Here is a 19,743-nt window from a genome sequence, read left to right as displayed (position 1 = left end):
TACACATACATGTATCTGTTCTTTTTTCACACACTGTTCAATTATAGGTTATTGAAGTGAAAGTGTTAGTCCCTCGGTTGTGTCTGACTCTTTACGACCCCATAGACTATAGCCCACCAGGTTCCTCTGTCCATGGGGATTCTCCAGGCAAGAATATTGGAGTGGGTGGTCATGCCCTTCTCCAGGGGATCTTCCAGACCCAGGGATCAAACCCAGTCTCCTGCCTTGCAGGCTGTCTCTTTACCATCTGAGCCACCAAGGAAGCCCATGCAATCAGCCCCTGACAGCTTATAAGCGTCTCTCACCAGGCTCGTCCCTGAAGCTCGAGGCAAACCCCTCAACAATCTTCTCAAACCGGAGCGTCCAGCCACTCCCTGTTCTGAGCCTCTGCTACTTATCTCGTCCTAGTCTCTCCCTAATCCATTGCACAACAGACTGGGCAGCAACTGGGCATTTTCCAAAAAGGGCATCTGGCTGCGTCTGGGGACTAGAAGCCTCCAGAGCCAGGCTGCTGGCAGTAGGAAGCCAGGGTGCGCCCCCTCTCCCACTGGCTCTGGAAACAAACCAACTGCCCCACCCCATTCCGTGTCCACTTCTCATTCCAGTGATCTCCTTCCATTTGCAGATGTTTCTCATGATAAACAATGCTGAGTGCCAAAGAACAGATGCTTTTCAACTGTGGTGTTGGAGACGACTCCTGAGAGTCCCTTGGTCAGCAAGGAGATCCAACCAGTCCATCCTAAGGGATATCAGTCCTGGGTGTTCAATGGAAGGAGTGATGTTGAAGCTGAAACTCCAATATTTTGGCCACCTGAGGCAAAGAACTGACTCACTGGAAAAGACACTGATGCTGGGAAAGATTGAAGGCGGGAGGAGAAGGGGACGACAGAGGATGAGATGGTTGGATGGCATCACCAACGCAATGGACATGAGTTTGAGTAAACTCTGGGAGTTGATGATGGACAGGGAGGCCTGGTGTGCTACAGTCCATGGGGTCGCAGATAGTCGGACAGGACTGAGCGAACGAATAACATCTGACGATGACTCAAGGTCACGGGGGAAGTGGCCTCTGGTTGTCATGGGTGAGGCGCTCTTTGCAGAGCCCTGCGTATGACTCACAGACAAGGCGGATTCCACCCAGGGGCCCCCCGCCCCCTTGGCATGGAGCCGATCGTGTCCTGCAGGCCTGGCTGGAGTCTACCATCCTCCCTCTGGTCTCCGGAGGGGCTGCAGCCAAGAACCTACCTCCTCGACCCGCTGCCAAGCGCATCGCGGTCTAGCCCCGCCCCGTCATGATTTAGTCCCGCCCCCACCACGGTCTAGCCCGGTCCCACTGTGGTTTAGCCCCACCCCCGCCATTGTGTAGCCCCGCCTCCACCACTTTCTAGCCCCGCCCCGTCACAGTCTAGCCCCGCCCGGTACGTCCTAGCCCTGCCCCTGCCACGTTCTAGTCCCGCCCTGTCACGTTCTAGTCCCACCCCGTCACAGTCTAACTCCACCCCATCCTGGTCTAGCCCCTCCCATCACGGTCTAGCCCCACCCCTGCCATTGTGTAGCCCCGCCTTCACATCTTTCTAGCCCCGCCCCGTCACAGTCTAGCCCCGCCCCTGCCACGTTCTAGTCCCGCCCCATCACGGTCTGTCCACGGTCTAGGCCTGCCCCCGCCACTCTATAGCCCCGCCCCATTACTATAGCTCCGCCCTCCGAGGTTCACGTCACTCCGAAGATACCGATTCCAGGGGCTCAATGTCAGGGGGGATGGGGTGTGGGAGACGCAGCTCTCCCGGAGCAGTTATTTCCACCAGCTTTGTTTTTCCCCTCAGAGCCTGAGGACGGGGCTTGGAACACAAGATCTGTTTCCCATCTGGTTCCTTTAGAAGGCCCGGCAGTTTCTAATCAACCCCACATGTGCTCTGGGCTCACCACGCGGGTCCCCATGGCTGACCTCCTGGAAACCTGGGTTTAAAAGGACTCGGGCTGGTGGGTGGGAGGTCTTAGCGTCAAACCCCATACCCCCTTACCCTCCGAAAAGAGCTATTTAGGACGGATTTAATATATATATATATGTATATATTTTTATTTATGGCTGTGCCAGATAGTTGGCACATGGGATCTAGTTCTCTGACCAGGGATGGGACTGGGGCCCCTTGCATTGGCAGCTTAGAGTCTTAGCCACTGGACCGCCAGGGACGTCCCAGAGGGATTTTCAAGACAAAACTAGCCTGGGTTGGGAAAAATCCCCTGGGAAAAGTGGATGGCTCCCCACTTTAGTATTTTTGCCTGGGCAACCACATTGACAGAGGAGTCTGGCGGGCTACGGTCCATAGCCCGTAGTCACAAAGAGTCTCAAAAAGTCTCAAAGAGTCAGACACAACTGAGAGACTTAGCATGCAACAGATGGATAGATGATTGATGATAATTCGATTCATGGATCATAGGGAATAGATGATAATTAGAAAGATGAGAGATACACTTAGATGTTAGAAAAATAGGTATAGGATTGATAATAATTATATAGAGAAATAGAAGATAGGATATGTAAAAATAGATGATAGATACAGTGATAATACACTGCTAAGCTGACAAGAGCATTGACAGACACACGGATAGATACGACAGGTACACAGGTAAATGCCGTCTCTAGCGCTCAGGCAGGATTTCTCAACCTCAGCAGTGGTGACATTTGAACCTGGATGACAGTCAGCCTGCTCTGTAGGGAGTCTTGTGCATCAGAAAACATTGAGCTGCATCCCTTCTCCAGGGGATCTTCCCAACCCAGGGATTGAACCCAGGTCTCCCCACATTGCAGGCGGATCTTTCACCGTCTGAGCCACCAGGGAAGCCCAAGAATACTGGAGTGGGCAGCCTATCCCTTCTCCAGCAGATCTTTCCAACCCAGGAATCGAACCCAGGTCTCCCGCCCTGCAGGCGGATTCTTTACCAACTGAGCTACGGGGGAAGCCCAAGGCCCCAGTGGTGACCACCAAAAATGACTCGAGACAGGGCCAAGTGTTGCCCAGGGGGCAGTGTCACCATGGTTGAGTATGGCTGGCCGCATGAAGCAACACCTGGAGCTGTGATTTCTGCACCTCCTGGGTGAGAGACGCGTCAGTACTACGGGAACCACAGAACAGACATTCTCCCTCTGGCAGAGATCCTTGAGGCTCAACCCGTTGGTTAATCAGATGGCCGGGAGCTCAGACATCACCTCTCAAAGGGCATCCTGACTCCATGAGCATGGCCAGGGTGTTTCCCACAATGCAGCTGCCCTGTCATGGTTTGTCCAGTAGTCATGTAGAGACGTGAGAATTGGACTATAAAGCAAGCTGAGCGCTTGAATCGATGCTTTCGAACTGTGGTGTTGGAGAAAACTCTTGAGAGTCCCTTGGACTGCAAGGAGATCCAACCAGTCCATCCTAAAGGAGATCAACCCTGAATATTCATGGGAAGGACTGACGCTGAAGCTGAAGCGCCAATCCTTTGGCCACCTGATGCAAAAAACTGACTCATTGGAAAAGCCCCTGATGTTGGGAAAAATGGAAGGCGGGAGAAGGGGACGACAGAGGATGAGGTGGTTGGATGACATCACCGACTCGATGGACGTGGGTTTGGGTGAACTCTGAGAGTTGGTGATGGACGGGGAGGCCTGGCGTGCCGCAGTCCACAGACTCTCAAAGAGTCGGACATGACTGAAAACAACAAGAACCACAGTCACTCCAGCGCCTCACCCACCTACCTAATGAAGCTCTTGCACAGCTGCAATTGGAGTGGTGCCTTCATTTATTTCTCTTTGGCTGCCCCGAAGAGCTTCAAGATCTCAGTTCCCTGACCAGAGATTGAACTGTGAGCTGCGGCAGTGAAAGCCCGGAATTCTAACCCCTGAGCCACGTGACGAGCTGAAGGCATCTGCCATCCAGTGACTCCCGACAGATCAGACCAACTGGGCCGGTTAGGAGGCTGAGTCGCCTGTAGCCGCAGGTGAGCCCAGAGTTTGGTGTCACTGCCAAGGGAATAAAGGCTCAGACAGGTTTTGCTGGCTCCGCTGCTGGGCGGGACTGCAGAAAGACAGAGCTTGGCCTCAACGCTCTTCCTTTAGCCCTGGTGTCGGTTCACAGAGAACTCACATCTCCCTGCACACAAAAGCTCCCGACCTCGTTTCTGCATGCCCCACGTGCGGGAAGACGCTCAGACCGTGCGGATTCGTGGAAGGGTCTCTAGGAAGACCTTGGGCTCTGGGTGCCGGGATGGCTCACAAAACCACACCTGTTTCAATACCCGTCCTCAAACAGGTCACACAGGATGTGCCACAAGAGTTACATCCAAACCAAATCTCTGCACTCCTAACCTAGTCATTTATGCACGGGAGAGTCGGACGATAAAGAAGGCTGAGCGCCGAAGAAGTGATGCTTTTGAACGGTGGTGTTGGAGTGCCGGGAGCCACCACGGGAGATCCCACGCATGAGAAAGGTCATGCAGAAGACACCTGACAGGCAAAGGCGGATCAGGCCTCAAGGGACCCCCTGAATCTGCTCGAGCACCCACCCCAAAACCAAAGTCTGTCTTACTATTTTGTGCCTCTCACCAACTCTTCTGACATTAACAGGGGGCTATCTCCGACCACCTTTCTCTGGAAAAAGTCAACGTAGGGCTTTAGTTAATGGGCATGAAAGGAATATTTCTATTTTAACCCCTCCGATGGCTTTCTAGCTTGCCCGACGGGTTTATCCGTACTCTTGCAATTAACACACATGATTGTTCACAACTCCCCAACCTTGAAAGGCACGGGAAGCCAAAGCATTCTAAAGGTCCTAATGAGCATAAAGTCCTTTAAGGGATGAGAAAGTATTAGGGTAGTACTGGTAAAGGGCTTCATTTTTCGGCCAATGCTTGCTGCCAAGTGCCCGTGTCCCTTATCCATTGTGCACCTGGGAGTGCATTGGTTAACATAGTTGGAATGTAAGAAAAACAAGCAGCAGCCTTGGAATTAACCACCTCAGACCTTTGAGCTAATTGGTTCTTTCTTTGTTGTGACTCACTGCACCTTTGCTCCGTGAGAATGTAACTGTGTTTAGTACTTTCTGAGCCTGGGAGAAATAAAGAAGAAACACTTTAAGGGAAATTAAGTTTTCTGGCCGAGCAGCCTTTATCAAAAAAGGGTCACAAAACGCCCACAGGCCTCCAAGGCCAGAAGATAACGTACACAACATTGTTTGTGGGAAAGCTATGCAGGAAAAATCCTGGTTTCGATAAAGACAAAAGAGATGTAATGTTTGGGCTGACTCTGTGTGACTTTGCATCTTTCATTTCCCGCTATGTACAAGTCAAGGTATAAAAGTTCCTTTTGAAAATAAAGTTATGGGCCTCGCTCACCGAAGCTTGGTCTCCCTGTGTCGTTCTTTTATCCTTTTCCTTCCTTTTCTCTCTCTGTTCTTCTTTCAGGATGACTCCTTGGAACACAGGAGCTTTATTGGCTTTCTGTGTTTATCAAGGAAGATCAAGCCCTGCTCTCCGCTTTGTTATCCTTATCGCCTAAGCCGTCATCCTGAGGGTACCCCTGGATCCTGCTGGGGCTGGACCCCGGTAAGAAGACTCTTGAGAGTCCCTTGGACTGCAAGGAGATCCAACCAGTCCATCCTAAAGGAGATCAGTCCTGGGTGTTCATTGGAAGGACTGATGTTGAAGCTGAAGCTCCAATCCTTTGGCTCCTGATGCAAAGAACTGACTCATTGGAAAAGATCCTGATGCTGGGAAAGATTGAAGGCGGGAGGACAAGGGGACGACAGAGGATGAGATGGTTGGATGGCATCATCGACTCAATGGACATGAGTCTCAGCAAACTCTGGGAGTTTGTGATGGACAGGGAGGCCTGGTTTGCTGCAGTCCATGGGGTCAAAAAAGACTCAGACACCACTGAGCAACCGAACAGCAATGAGTGACATTGAAAGAAAATCTTTTAATTTCTAACCTACAACACTACTTACTCTTCAGCCCCTCCCAATCCTCAATGCCTTAGAATTTCAATATCCAAAGGACCAAATATGTGTCTCCAGTTGCTATTAAATCTTGCCCTTCATGGGTTAATTATAGTTTCCTGAGTGAGGCCCCTCCCTGCCTCTGTTCCTCAACATGCCAAGATGGGGAAGAGCCTGTATTGGAGTTTCGGGCGTAAACAACTCGCGTGCTTTTAATTTGCCAACCGGAGGGCTGACATTGAGGAAAAACATATCTAAAAAACGTGAACCGAGGCTGTCCCTGCAAAACCCCGTCTCTGGCGACAGTGACTCGTCCCACTGAACCCAGCCGCATCTCAGCTCCTTGGTCGCCCTACAGAACTACACGAGCCACTCGGACTGTTGATAGAAAGCGCAGAAGTAAAGAAAATCTCAACCCACCCCAGGGACACGGATCACTTTTTCCATGCGTGCCACACCCAGAGATCAAAATCCGAGAACCGGGGAAAAAAAAAAAAAAAAAAAAACCACAGCTGGCTTCTAAGTGTGTTCCCAGCCCTACAGATCTGGGTCCGTTCCCCCCAGAACCCCGAACGTGGTACCCGGTCCCCTGGTTTGCTGTCCAGTGCCATCAGATCGGAGTCTGTTTTTCTTTTCTACACTCTGGCAGTTTGCAGCCGTTTCCTGGGAGGAAGTGGTTTGGGACGGAGTGTTTATTTTTTTCAGCAAGCAGATAGAAATGCACACCTGAGCACCTCTTTCTCTGGGAGCCAGCCCTCCCTTACCTCGGACATGCAGCAGAACACACAGGAGCGTGAGGCAGGAGAGACCCCGCCATGCCTCCATCCTTGGTCTCCAGCGAGTGGGCAGGTGGGCGAGCTGGGCGATCTGGCCACCCCACCCTCGACGGGCGACGCCGTGCTGACTTCTGTTGTCGAGAGGAAAACAGGAAAGAAAAGAAAAAAAAGGATGAACCAGCCTCTCTGCCTCTACAGCCTCTCTGCGGGCTAGTGATGAGCAGGGCGGTGCCGAACCTCCCAGCCGGAAGCCCGCCCGTGGGGACCAGCTCTTACATGCCTGCTGCGGGGAAGGCACCTCCCTCAGCTACGCCGGCCAAACACCCTACGAAGGTGGGGAAATAGGCGACCGCCTGATGCCACTGGGCATCTTGGGTTGTAGGGAAGCTGGCACACTGGCTTGGCAGCTCTGCGCCCTGCAGGCGTGGGAAGAGCCCCAGGATCAAAGGTGCCAAGCTCGTGTGTAAGCAAGAGCTGCCTCGCCCCACAGACAGGGGTCATTCCCAAGACCCTCGTGCAGGGAGACGCCAGACCCAAAGCCTAGAGCAGCGCAGAGAGTGAGACATGTGTCTCAGTCGCTCAGCCGTGTCCGACGGTAGCTCGCCAGGCTCCTCTGTCCTTGGGGATTCTCCAGGCAAGAATACAGGAGTGGGTCGTCTTGCCCTCCTCCAGGGGATCTTCCCAATCTGAGAACCGAACCCAGGTCTCCCTCATTGCAAGCAGATTCTTTACCGTCTGAGCCACCAGGGAAGCCCCCGTTTAATCTCTGCATTTTTTTTTTTTTTGCAACTTGCAGACCCTGTGCCCTTAAAGAGTCACACTGCGCCCCTGAATCTCAGTTATCGATGCAGGTGGAGGGGCAGTGAGGGTCAGCAGCGGGGATGATGGGGGGCCAGACAACCCGACTTCACTTGCTCTGTCCCCTGATCAGTGGTAAAGAACGAACCTGCCATGCAGGAGACGTGGGTTCAATCCCTGGGTCGGGAAGATCCCCTGGAGAAGGACATAGCAAGCCACTCCAGTTTTCTTGCCTGGAGAATCTCATGGACAGAGGAGCCTGGAGGGCCTGCAGTCCGTGGTGTAGCAGAGAATCAGACACGACTGAGCTACTGAAGGACAACAAAACGCACTGTGGGCCTTGGAGGTGGTTATAGACGGGGGCAAATTCCTTCTTTTTTTTCCTTCAGTTGAAGTATAGAGTTGGTTGACAATGTGGTTTTAATTTCAGGCGTGCAGCAAAGTGATTCAGTTATACAAGTATGTTTATATTCTTTCCCAGATTCTTTCCCATCCTACATTATTTTACTGAATGTAGTTCCTTGTGGTCTATATTAGGACCTTGTCGCTGACCTGCAGGGGGAAAAAAAGAAAAATGCATTCTCTTTGAGAGCGACTCTGGGAACCCAAAACCAGGTAGTCTGGTGGTCACGGAGAGGCAGACGATTTTGAGGATTTTCAAGTCGAAGCACGGGCATCAGATGAGGTGAACACGGCCATCACTGTTTTGTTACCTCGGAAGAGCGACTCAATGGGTCTCGGACGTGATTTGGCAAAGAATTAACTGCTCTGCCCCGCCTGCCTGCCCAGGTGGAAGTGAAGTGAAGTCGCTCAGTCGCGTCCGACTCTTTGTGACCCTATGGACTGTAGCCCGCCAGGTTCCTCCGTCCATAGGATTTTCCAGGCAAGCGTACTGGAGTGGGTTGCCATTTCCTCCTCCAGGAGATCTTCCCGACCAAGGGATTGAACCCAGGTCTCCTGCCTTGCAGGCAGACGCTTTACCATCTGAGCCACCCGTCTGGCAATGCAGAAAACATATAAGAGACGCGGGTTCGATCCCTGGGTGTGGAAGATGCCCCTGGAGGAGGCCATGGCAACCTACTCCAGTATTCTTGCTGGAGCATCCTCCGGGCTTCAGAAGAAATTCCTTCGAACCAGACAGAGGCCCTGGTTGCACGACACTGCGAAAGCCATCAGACGGGAGACCGACAAGCCAGCTCTGGCTTCGAGGTTGGGCTTGGCCAGCGCACCAAGTGGCAGGGAGGACCCCCCCACCACCACGCTCCCACCCACCACTGTCCCACCCCAAGTATGTCGGAGGAGGACCCACATCCACCGAGGGGTGTGCAGAGCAGCATCAGGCCCCATGAAGTGGGCTGGAAGGAGGGACAGCAGGGGGAATTTAAAATTAAAAAAAATTCCCCAAACGCATCTGCTGCAAGCCCCCTCCAGGCTGACTTGGAGGAAGCGCGGGGTCTCAGATGGGAAAGATATGCTCGGTTAAGGGGGGAGGTGCTGTGTATGCCAGGAGGTTCGGGGACTTCCTGACGTGCTAGCACCCCCGAGACCTGGAAGCCCGCTGGTGGAGATGGGGTGCGTTAGGGAGCTCCCAGGAGCCTCCAGGGTGTGACGTGGGCAGGGGAGCATCCCCAGATTAACTTGCTGCCAGTAGAGCTCAGGGCATGCTCGGGAGAAGGTGGGTCGTAAGGAGGGACAGGGACCTAGGGTGACGTGTGATGAGAGCAGGAGACTCAGCAGCAGGTGGCCCTTGGTCCCCAGGAGGGCCTGCCTAAGCCCAGAGCCGAGCCTGACCGTGAGTGCACAACGGTGCGTCCGGCCGTTCCTGGGGAATATCGCAGGCAAGAGAATGCCGGATGCAGGAACCAGTTCTCAGGTCTGGGCGGCAGGAGAGGAAAGCGTTGAGCTGAGACAGGACTCTTGGGAAATCCTCGCAGATGGCAGTGTGAGTCACTCAGTCGTGTGCGACTCTGTACGACCCTATGGACTGCAGCTCACCAGGCTCCTCTGTCCATGGGATGCTCCAGGCAAGGACACTGGAGTGGGTTGCCATTTCCTCCTCCAGGGGATCTTCCTGACCCAGGGATGAAACCCAGGTCTCTTATGTCTCCTTCATTGGCAAGTGGGTTCTTTACCACCCGCGCCACCTGGGAAGCCCTAATACCAGTATGGTTGGTGCTTTTTCTAGGTATGACAACAAGCCCAGAAACCAAGTTCACTACACAAAAATAATAAATGTGAATGGGGGAAACATCACTTCAGAGTTAAAAGGTGAGGCATAAAGTGAAAAAGCACATTTGCTACTTATGTCAAGTCAAACCTTTAATATGTGAAGAGTTCCTACAAATCAATAACAAAATAACACATACAGGCAAACAGCATATTCATTTCCTTCAAAAACAGAACGTCAATGGGTCTCCCGCACACAGATTCTCAATCTCACTTGTGTTAAGATAAATGCAGCATAAATACAGTTGACGGGATATCATTCTTCAGACACTGGCACCGATCGGAAAGCTTGCTCAGCAGTGGGGAAACAAATCTGACATCACTGGGGTGTATCGTGAATTTGCAGAACTTCTGTAGGGGGTGTTTGGGCAATGTCCATAAAAATTAAATATACACATGCTTTTTTTTTTCCCCCCTCACAAAGCCAACTTCAGGCATTAATGTAACACACACATTGCACTTCCATGGAGCCACAAAACTCTGCTTCCAAAGCTATTCACTGCAGCATCTCATAGCAAAACCTTGACCACAGTTTACACGGGTTGATCAAATCCATTATGACCAAGACTTGTAACAAATCCTTTGCCGGTATGTCCTCAAATAAAATCTTGACATCAATTTCAAAACCTGTTGGACTGCGATTTCTTTATACAGGACTTCCTAAATGAGTTTTAAAAGCAATCATTACGCAAGCATTTAATCATCAAACCACCCAATTTAAACTCAATTTTTCAAAAGGCCCCACCTTTGATAAAGTCCTATTTTAATCTCAACAAGACATTGAGCTGAATCTACAACCATGTACATACACCGTCCATAATAAAAGCCTAGGTGACTTCTTTCTTACAGGTAGAGGTTCAGGAATGAGTCACAATTTCCTAAACCTAACCACTTCACCAGTCTGTTGTTTAATGAGACGTTTATGCTTATCCTATGATTGTGATGCTTACAAAAATGTTGACATTATTCATAGAGTTACAAAAAGACTTTACACATTTTTTTATAAAGCAAATCAAAGCACAGACTCTGGTGACTCATTGGGGGTGAATGTGGACACTCTCTGGTCCCTTTGTAACCCGATGACCTGAGCTAGTTAGCAAGAGGACCCGAGCATATTGATTAATCCAGGCCTCAGCTCTTGACAACTGGTCGACCCCTTCCATTGACTGAAGACATTTATTTGTGTTCTGTCCTGTAGAACCGAGATGTCATGTCCACCCTTATACACACCCGGGCCACAGGTATTCCTCATATGAAGTGATGAATGGATATGATAAATACTTAATCTTCATTTTTTAAAATCATTTCATACATGCAAAAATTATCATAGTGTCCAAGACAGAGCAAGTTCAATAGACTGGTGGCGGTCTCTGGTAATACCTTGAGAAGGAAACTCCCAATGCTTTTCAACAATGACGGGAGGAGGGGTCGTGGAGAGAGGGGGGTTGAGCCTTCAGTAGGGAGATGGCTCAGTTGCAAACCACCCCACAAAACAACTGAAAGAGTCTCTCTGAGCTTCCAAGCAGGAAAGACCCAGAATTCATGACCGATATGGGGTTGGCCAAAAAGTCAATTCTGCACTTTTCGTGAGATGTTTCAGAAAAACCCAAAGGAACTTTTGGACGGAGAAGGAAATGGCAACCCACTCCAGGATTCTTGCCTGGAGAATCCCATGGACTGAGGAGCCTGGTGGGGCTACAGTCCATGGGGTTGCAGAGAGTCGGACGCGACAAGAGTGACCAGTCAATACCTTGATGGCAGCCGCTTCCCAGGTCGGGTGGTTTGTGAGGGCCACCCGCACAGGTGTGCTGACATCATACCTTTGAATCCACGTTGACCGATGTGGGGCACACAACAGTTCTTCACACCATCATCAGTAATGAGATTACGTCTTCACTTGGGTAAATGCTGCTACCCTGGATAACTACCCTAAGAGCTTTATGTGAGCAGGCCTGCGCTACAAGAAAATTAGGGAAACAACCTCATATTTCTGGAGAGGGAAGTCTATGGGTGGGGTCCAGCCCATCTGCAACATCAAGGCTTCCACGCTTTCCGAGATAAACACAAAAACCCAAGCAAAGCCCTTGTATGGGGTTGGCCAAAAGGTTCGTTCAACGAACACGTTGCTCCCTACAGCTGCAGATGAAAACGAACATGTCTTTTATTTTTACTTAAAACCAAACGAACGTTTTGGCCAACTCAGCACATAAAAGCCTGCATTTTGGAAGCCGTGCGGCGTATGCCTTGTTGTGAGCGGAGGAACTGCTTTTAAAGGCGGAGAAGTCATTGCTAATAGCCAAGAGAAGAGCAGGCACTCAGTCCACACTCTAAGATGTTAGAAAATATAGGAGACTGTCTCTCACAAAACAGTGTGGCCCCCCCAGTTAAACCAAGCCCTCCCGTGGAGGCTGATAAATGTGTTACAAAGATCATAAAAAACAAATTCCTGGCCATTTACCTACACGGAAGACGCAGGAAAGAATCTGACGCAGGGCAGAAGGGCTGCTAACAAGTATTTTCCCCACGATGTCATCAACTGGAGGAGGAAATGGCAACCCACTCTGGTATTCTTGCCTGCGAAATCCCACGGACAGAGGAGCCTGGCGGGCTACAGTCCACGGGGCCGCAAAGAGTCGGACGCGACTTAGCAAGTAAAGCGCCACCACCAATGTGAGCCAAGAAGGGAAAGAAAACACAAAAGCAAATGCCAGAAATAAGAGCTAGTGCTTAGGGTGATCTCCATCTTACAGAAAAAGGAATTGGGAATCCATGTCACTACTGTCAGTAAATTTCCAACAGCCTTCTTTAAAAGGCACCTCCCGGCAAGACATTTACGTAAATAGGACTTGATTTCTAAAATTTCTTTTTATTAGTCTGGTGTGGGGGAAAAAAAATTCACTAGAAATGAAAGAACTCTTGAGGAAACTCGCTTGAGGCTTAACGCCCACTGCGTTAAAGAGTCAATGGTCAGGAGAGGTTTCAGACACATTCCATTTACAGGCAGTTTGTAAACGGTCCAGAGTTTCTGCTCGGGGAACCTCGGTGGCATAGGAACGATGATGGTCGGGAACTTGGCAACCTGGATGGGACTTGGCGTTTCAGTCGGTCGGACGTTCCTGCACTCATGGGAAAACCCCCTCAGGGTCGTGGAGAAGGCGAGTGTGATTTCCCGCTCCCGTGGATGGAAAACTCACCACAAGTCAAGTTTCACCTGCCCAGCACGGCGGAGGGGGTCGTGGTGGAGAGGGGAGTGGGGAATAAAGCATCCCAGCGTTAAAACGAGGAATCCAACTTGAAGGCAGGCACGGACAAGCCGGGGCGCGGTCCCAGTGGGTCGTCTCTGCTCCTCCAGCCCATCTCTGGAGCGGCTCGGCAGGCAAGCTTGCAAGCCCGCTGCGAGTTACTTGGCTGCCAAAGGTCTTTATTTCTCCAGAAGAGTCTGTTGAACTGCAGAGAACAAAGACACAAGAACAGATTTATTTTTTCTTTTCAAGGCGTCTCCAGGCGCCCTCCCCTCCCCAACACCCTCTGAGTGGGAGGGCAGGGCAGCAGTTGGAAGAGGTGAAATAGCCATGGTGGGGACGCAGGTGGGCATGACAGTTGGTGATGATGGCGGATGACACTCCCAGCCTGTCTCACCTGCTGGCTCAGCGGTGGTGCGATGGTTCTCCATATTCACCTGTCCTTCTTCGGCTGAAAGCAAGAACAAAACGGGCCCGAGTTGGGGCGGGGGGCGGCAGTGAATACAAAGACAACACACCCCGTCATCATTCTCAGGGTGAATCGGCATCGCCCCACTCAGCTGCCTACCCAGCCCCTCCCGGAAAGCAGAGGAACAGCCCCGGTCATCAGGGTGTGAAGGGCTTCATTGGGGTCCTGCTTGTTTGCTCCTTTGCTTTTCTGAGTCTGTCTTTTTATTTCCAAATTTCTATTCCTCGATTTCGCACACACACATCGACACCAAGAGGATCAACATGCTTGCCACCCACCCCCAACCGTCCCCAGAAAGGATCTGTGAGCATAGCATCCTTTGAATTCAAGTGTGAGGAGACAGAATTCGAAATACAGGAGAGGGAGAGGGGATGGAGAAGGGACAGCCTGGGAGTTTGAGGTCAGCAGATGCCAACTCTTATATACAAGATGAATGAAGAACAAAGTCAGACTATAGAGCCCAGGGAGCGTCTATTGAATACCGTGGGATAAAGCAGCACCAAAAAATAAAATATAACAGAGGAACGTACATATGACTGAGTCACTTGGCAACACAACACTGTCAACGATGCTTCGATATAATGCAAAGTGAACAAAAAAACACACATGATATTCCCAGCCAAAACACATTTATTTGTATCAGAGTCGGTTCAAATGAGGTGGATGAACTCTGCCATACAGAGTGAAGTAAGACAGAAAGAGAAAGCTAACTACCGTATATTAATGCATATAGTGTTAGTCGGTCAGTCGAGTCTGACTCTTTTCGACCCCATGGACTGTAGTCCTGCCAAGGCTCCTCTGTCCATGGGATTCTCCAGGCAAGAATACTGGAGTGGTTGCCATTTCCTTCTCCAGGGGGGGATCTTCCCCACCCAGGGATCGAACCCAGGTCTCCCGCATTGCAGGCAGATTCTTTACCATCTGGGCTACCAGGGAAGCCTTTGTTGATGTACAGCAGAGAGCAACGCAGTATTGTAAGGCAATTATCCTCCAACTAAAAATAAACTCTTTAAAAAAGTTAAGGTGGAAGAAAGTGAATTAAAATAATAACAATAAAGCTTGTTTAAGTCGAATGCAATGCAGGAGATGTGGGTTTGATCCGTGGGTCAGGAAGATCCCCTGGAGGAGGAAAAGGCAACCCACTCCAGTATTGTCGCCTGGAGAATCCCCGTGGATAGACAAGCCTGGTGGGTTACAGTTGATGAGGTCACAAAGAGTTGGACACAGCTGAACAACAGATCGTGCGTGCATGCTAACTAGGACGCAGGCTTCATTTCATCAAAACCAAGATTACTCCCTTCAAAGACACAGATGGCCACGGGAGTGACCAGGGTGAAAGCCATCAGGGTGACTGGTAGAGGGTGATGGGCCCACGGCAAGAGCATTGAGAGACACCCCGTTGCAGGGTTCTCAAGCCACCCCCCGTTACTAATCCCAAATCCTGCAACTCGGCCTCCAGACCAGTACCGGCCGTTCCACCCTGGGAAGGGACACGACCCTGACCCTCAGCACGAGGTTGGAAAAAGAAAACTCGTATTTACACGCAAGAAGGAGATGGTCTGATGCGAAAAAAGGGAAAGAAAGATCCGGCGTTGACTTCCGTGTTTATGGAGGGGTGCGAGGATGCACGAATTCTAGGCGGTCATAGACCCTGTCCGTCGTGGACTTCTGCACTTGACATTTCAGAAATTTTAAGTCGGGGTTGGGAAGGAAGTTAAGGGGAGGGTGTGAGGGAGGCTCAAGAGGGAGGCAATATATGTATACATATGGCTGATTCACACTGCTGTACAGCAGATACTAACATCACAAATGTAAAGCGATTATCTTCCAATTAAAAATAACTTTTAAAAAAATCAATTGAGGATGGTGAGATTTTTCAGGTTATTCCTAAGCATGTGGGTTCTCCTTTTTTCACTGAGAACTGCGAAATTCATGTAATTGGCAAAAACCAATTAGAGAAAGAGTTGGGGAAAAAAAAAAAAAAACACTTCATGGAAATGGGCTGTAAAAATCCAGGCGCTACGGAGTCATAAAGTTACAAATTCCATCATTAGTGTGAAAGATCATATCCTATGCCTTAGGGCTGGCTTTGCCCCGGGGAGGGGAGGGGGGTCTCTGCAGACAGGATGGTCCACCCAACGGGCAAGGATGGAAGGTGATTGACAAAGCCGTTTTTGTTCACGGAAGCCCCCCAGCCCCGGTGGTCGGTTTCCACTTTAAAAGGGACCACGTCTGCATTTGTCTTCACTTCTTCTACATTCGAAGGCAAACTGCGCCTTCGAATATAGCATCCCAAGCTTCTGTGCTTCGACAAGGCAGAAAACATAGAGACTTCACAGTACAGCCAGCGGGGTCACGGAGAAACATCCCTGGGGAAACGTCTTAGTAGCAAGGAGGAAAAAAAAAAAAAGGGACAGACAAGGTTTGCTTTTCGAGACAGATGCAGATCAGAAAGGATCATCTCCACGCCCCTGCCCAGGATTCTCCATGCGTCCCCTAGATCTTCGACTCATCTGCAAAGGAAGACCGGAAAAGGACAATGAAAAAAAAAATAAAAAGAAAATCAGAATCAACCGGAAATAAATGTCTGAGAGCTTGGCTTCAGGTGCAAGAGCCCACAGGTGCATGTAGCAGCAAGCTGTTAAGAGATACGTCTGCTGGGCTCAGAAGTTAAGGAGACGGGTTGATACGGCAAGAGAATCACTGGAGTGGATGCTGGGGTTAAGGGGGAGGGGGATGGTGGGGGGATGGGGAGGGGAGGCAGGAAAAGAAAGAAAAAGGAAGACAGACCAAGAGGAAGGGAGAAAGGGAGAGACAGAAAGGAAGCAATGCAGAGAAAGAAGAAAGGACGGATCGGTAGGCAGACAGAGGAAGGCTGGAAGAAGGAGGCCAGGACAAGAGGGGAGAATGGGGGGGCACGTGCCCATGGCTCATTGTCACCCAAGCCTCCAGAATCCCCTGCTACCAGGGGCACCAAGGGAGCAGCCTGGAGATGCGCCGTGAGCAAACAAGCTGTCAGCCACCCACCACGTCCAGCAACAGAACAGCCACACACCAGGGCCCACCGTGGTGGCCACGTCCTTCCAAAACCGAAACTACAGACTCGCAGCTCCACGTGGGTGCCACACGACTCACAAGGAACACCCCAGAAAAGACAACTCTCCTAGAACGGCCCCGTGTGCAGAGAACGCCGAAAAAGGGTCCCCTGGGGTCTTCCCACGCCCGATGGACCGGGTTTCGACGTTTCCATACCATCACGGTTCATGAAATACACGTAACTTGGTAACAGGCAGTAAACTCATTCTGGAAGGCCTGTGTTCCACGCGGAGCGTCTTACCCACCGAGCCAGAAAGATGCCTCACCGCTCTGCATTCGACTCTGGTGTTCATATGAGAATGTGTGTGTGCCAGTCGCTCACATACATTCCGTTTTTTTTTTTCAGAAAAGCCTGGGGCTCGTACCCCAGTGCTTTCCCTATGGAGCGCCTTCCTCGTCTCCCCGCTTGAGTGCCAAGCTCTGAGTTTAAGCGTCTTCAGACAAGGGGAAAATGTAATTGAAAGAAAGACACCGGGACTTCCCTGGTGGTCTCATGGCCAAGACCCTGCCCTCCCAATGCAGGGCGCCTGGGTTCAATCCCTGACCAGGGAATTAGATCCTACAGGCCAAACCACGACCTCCTACAGCCAAGTAAAATAAAAAAGGAAGAGGAAACACTGTTTCGCTTCCATCGAAGGCTTCCTCTTTGAAGCTCTTTTTGCTAGTTCTAGGAGAAGGAAATGGCAACCCACTCCAGTGTCTTGCCTGGAGAATCCCAGGGATGGGGAAGCCTGGTGGGCTGCCGTCTATGGGGTCGCACAGAGTCGGACACGACTGAAGCGACTTAGCAGCAGCAGCAGGAGAAACAAAAGAAAAAAATATATATCTATATATTTGGCTTCTGTTCCCCTCTAGCCTCACCTAGATTCTAACTGTAGATCTTTTACCAGTATCTCCTGGAACTCGGTCATCTGTCCATTTGGGCTTTGCTGGATGCTCACCCTTCTGCCAATGTAGCGCACCTTCCTGAGAGCGGCCAGATGGAGGGCTCCCACTCCCACATGGGAAATAAGATGCCCTCAGGCAGCCCTTACCCTCCTCTGGCAAACAGAGGGCTATAAAAAGAGCCGCTTACTTTAGATTTCCGCATCCAAACGCCCGCGTCGGACTGTCAATTTCGGGCTACAAACCGTGTCTGCGAGCCTGAAATGCTGGAAGACGGAGGGTCAAATTCCAACCCTCGGGGGTGACTGTGCCTCCGTCAGCATCAACTCAAGTCTCCTTGGGAGTTTCCCAAGATCCCTCAGGAGGCAGGCCCTTAGGCAGACAACATCAGTTGGCAGACGGCTGAGTAAGGACTCAGGATCTTACATAGGATGAGAAGTTCAAATACCTCAAGTCTCCTCCCGGGAAGAGGGGTAACCACAGCCCACGGGGCTGCCCACAAACCATATCACGACCCGCTCCTCTAGTGGTTCTGAAACAAGACCTAGACAAGAACCTTCCAGAGACCCACAAAGGTCAGTTGTGTTCAAAGCAGTAGAGTTCGCTGATATCAACACAAATCCCAAGTTAACAGGACTTGAGGACAAGGGCCCAAATGCCGGTGATGGAGTTCCCATCACCACACTGCTGGCTGTGGCATTCTCCACATTCCCGCTACAAACTGTCTGGGCCGTCCAACTGTTTTGAGTACCCCCTGGTACCAGGTTCCAGCAAAAAGGGGACCACCTGCCCGGTGTTTCCCCTGTGATTCCCTTGGGTTGAGAAAATAATATGGTGGCCCCATGGCTATGGCTGTTATCCTAAAGACGACGAAGTGTGTGAGTCACTCAGTCGCGTCCGATTCTCTGTGACCCCATGCTCCAGTCTATGGGGATTTTCCAGGCAAGAATACTGGAGTGGGTTGCCATTCCCTTCTCTGGGATCTTCCCAACCCAGGGATCAAACCCGCCCAGGTGACCTGGGCATCACCAAAAGTCTAAAGCACAGACCATCGCCTCTCCTGTCCTCGTTACATAAAAACCTCCCAAAGTGGCATGGTTAGTAACTTGCACAAGCTCACACGGCTAGACGCAGGAAGCGCCCAAATCGAAGCGGCAAAGTCAGATCCCGGTTTTCTAGCGTGTTAGGAACTCTCAGCCACTGTCCCCACGGTTCGTGCCAACCGGAGCTCTGCTTCTCTTTTAGCTTTTTTTTAATATACGGTACCCAGACCCCACGGAAAGGAGGTGGCGGTGAGCGCCCTCACCGTTCTCTTTGAAGCACAGCTTTTTCTTCTGGTAGGCGATGAAGCTGGAGATGGCTCCTCCCAAGGCCACCACGATAGCACCCACGATGCCCGGGATCACGCCTGGCGATTCTTCTGTGGGGAGAAGCACAGAGCGCCGCGATGGGCAGGAGGGAACGCTCACGGGGGAGACCACGGAGTGGGGGTAGGGGGGCGGGCTGGTGGCCCCGCCTAGAGGAAGCCAAACCAAAGTAATGAAAGTAATTTATAAATCAATTAGGCCCCGAGGACTGAGCCAGGATGTCAGCTTCCGCCTACAGGGCATTTGTTGCCTCTGACTGTCCAACGTATAACCATCCTCTCCCACGCCCTCTCCCACGCTGCCGGCAACTTCCGCGATGTGGGTGTTACAAACCCCGTCGTGCTGGACAGAAACGATGCGACCACTGCTGATGGTTTCAGAGGCTGCCTTCTTCGTTTTGAGGACGCCTTTTCAAGTTCCAGCAACAGCTAGCAGAGCTTGTGATGTATCCACCCACCCGGCTAATAGGAGTCCCTAGCGGGAAACATTGTTGCTGCGGTACAAATTCCACAGCTTGATTTACACAACATCCTCTGGGCAAGCTGCCCAAAGCAGAGGGATTCCAGGACTCAGCGACGCCCAGTTTGGGTGGGAAAGCGGGGAATACGGAAAGAACACGTGGAGAAGGCTCTCTGGAAGGCTGCCACCGACAGCAACAGACTTGATCATCACATGCAGGTTTTTCCAGCTAACGGGTGTGTGCACGCTCGTGTGTGTGTACGGATATGCACGTGTACATGTCTGTGTGTGCATCCCAGAGCATGCACACTGCAGAGGGGCATACTGCACCAGTGCCCAGAGGTGCGTGAGTGCACACATGTTCAGTGTGCTAGTGCACGAGTGGTGCGGGCAAGTGCTCACGAGTGCACACGTGTGTCTGCGTGCATGAGTATGTACTGAACGAGCACTGCA

At 51.2% G+C, this 19,743-nt stretch overlaps 2 protein-coding genes across 12 annotated transcripts in view; both read right to left on the bottom strand.

The window, feature by feature from the left end:
* Positions 1-7,014, bottom strand: part of XG (Xg glycoprotein (Xg blood group)) — a 31,034-nt gene extending 24,020 nt beyond the window's left edge. For 8 of the 10 annotated variants that reach the window (XM_027534666.1, XM_027534668.1, XM_027534674.1 and 5 more), the window contains exon 1: positions 6,737-7,012. In XM_027534666.1, coding sequence (XP_027390467.1) covers positions 6,737-6,797 — 61 coding nt within the window. In that variant the 5' untranslated portion in view covers positions 6,798-7,012. Of the gene's footprint in view, positions 1-6,736 lie in introns of all 10 variants that reach the window. The other 2 variants (XM_027534671.1, XM_027534670.1) reach the window with 2 other exon arrangements.
* A 2,830-nt stretch (positions 7,015-9,844) lies between these two features.
* Positions 9,845-19,743, bottom strand: part of CD99 (CD99 molecule (Xg blood group)) — a 30,293-nt gene continuing 20,394 nt past the window's right edge. Inside the window, exons 8-10 of one of the 2 annotated variants that reach the window (XM_027533050.1) lie at positions 18,771-18,884; positions 13,412-13,465; positions 9,845-13,219 (exon numbers count right to left, since the gene is read on the bottom strand). In XM_027533050.1, coding sequence (XP_027388851.1) covers positions 13,194-13,219; positions 13,412-13,465; positions 18,771-18,884 — 194 coding nt within the window. In that variant the 3' untranslated portion in view covers positions 9,845-13,193. Of the gene's footprint in view, positions 13,220-13,411; positions 13,466-15,873; positions 15,997-18,770; positions 18,885-19,743 lie in introns of those variants that run through there. The other variant, XM_027533051.1, reaches the window with a different exon arrangement.

This window comes from Bos indicus x Bos taurus, chromosome X, assembly GCF_003369695.1.
Source record: "Bos indicus x Bos taurus breed Angus x Brahman F1 hybrid chromosome X, Bos_hybrid_MaternalHap_v2.0, whole genome shotgun sequence".
Taxonomy (NCBI): Eukaryota; Metazoa; Chordata; class Mammalia; order Artiodactyla; family Bovidae; genus Bos; species Bos indicus x Bos taurus.
This window is presented reverse-complemented; position numbering and strand designations above follow the sequence as displayed.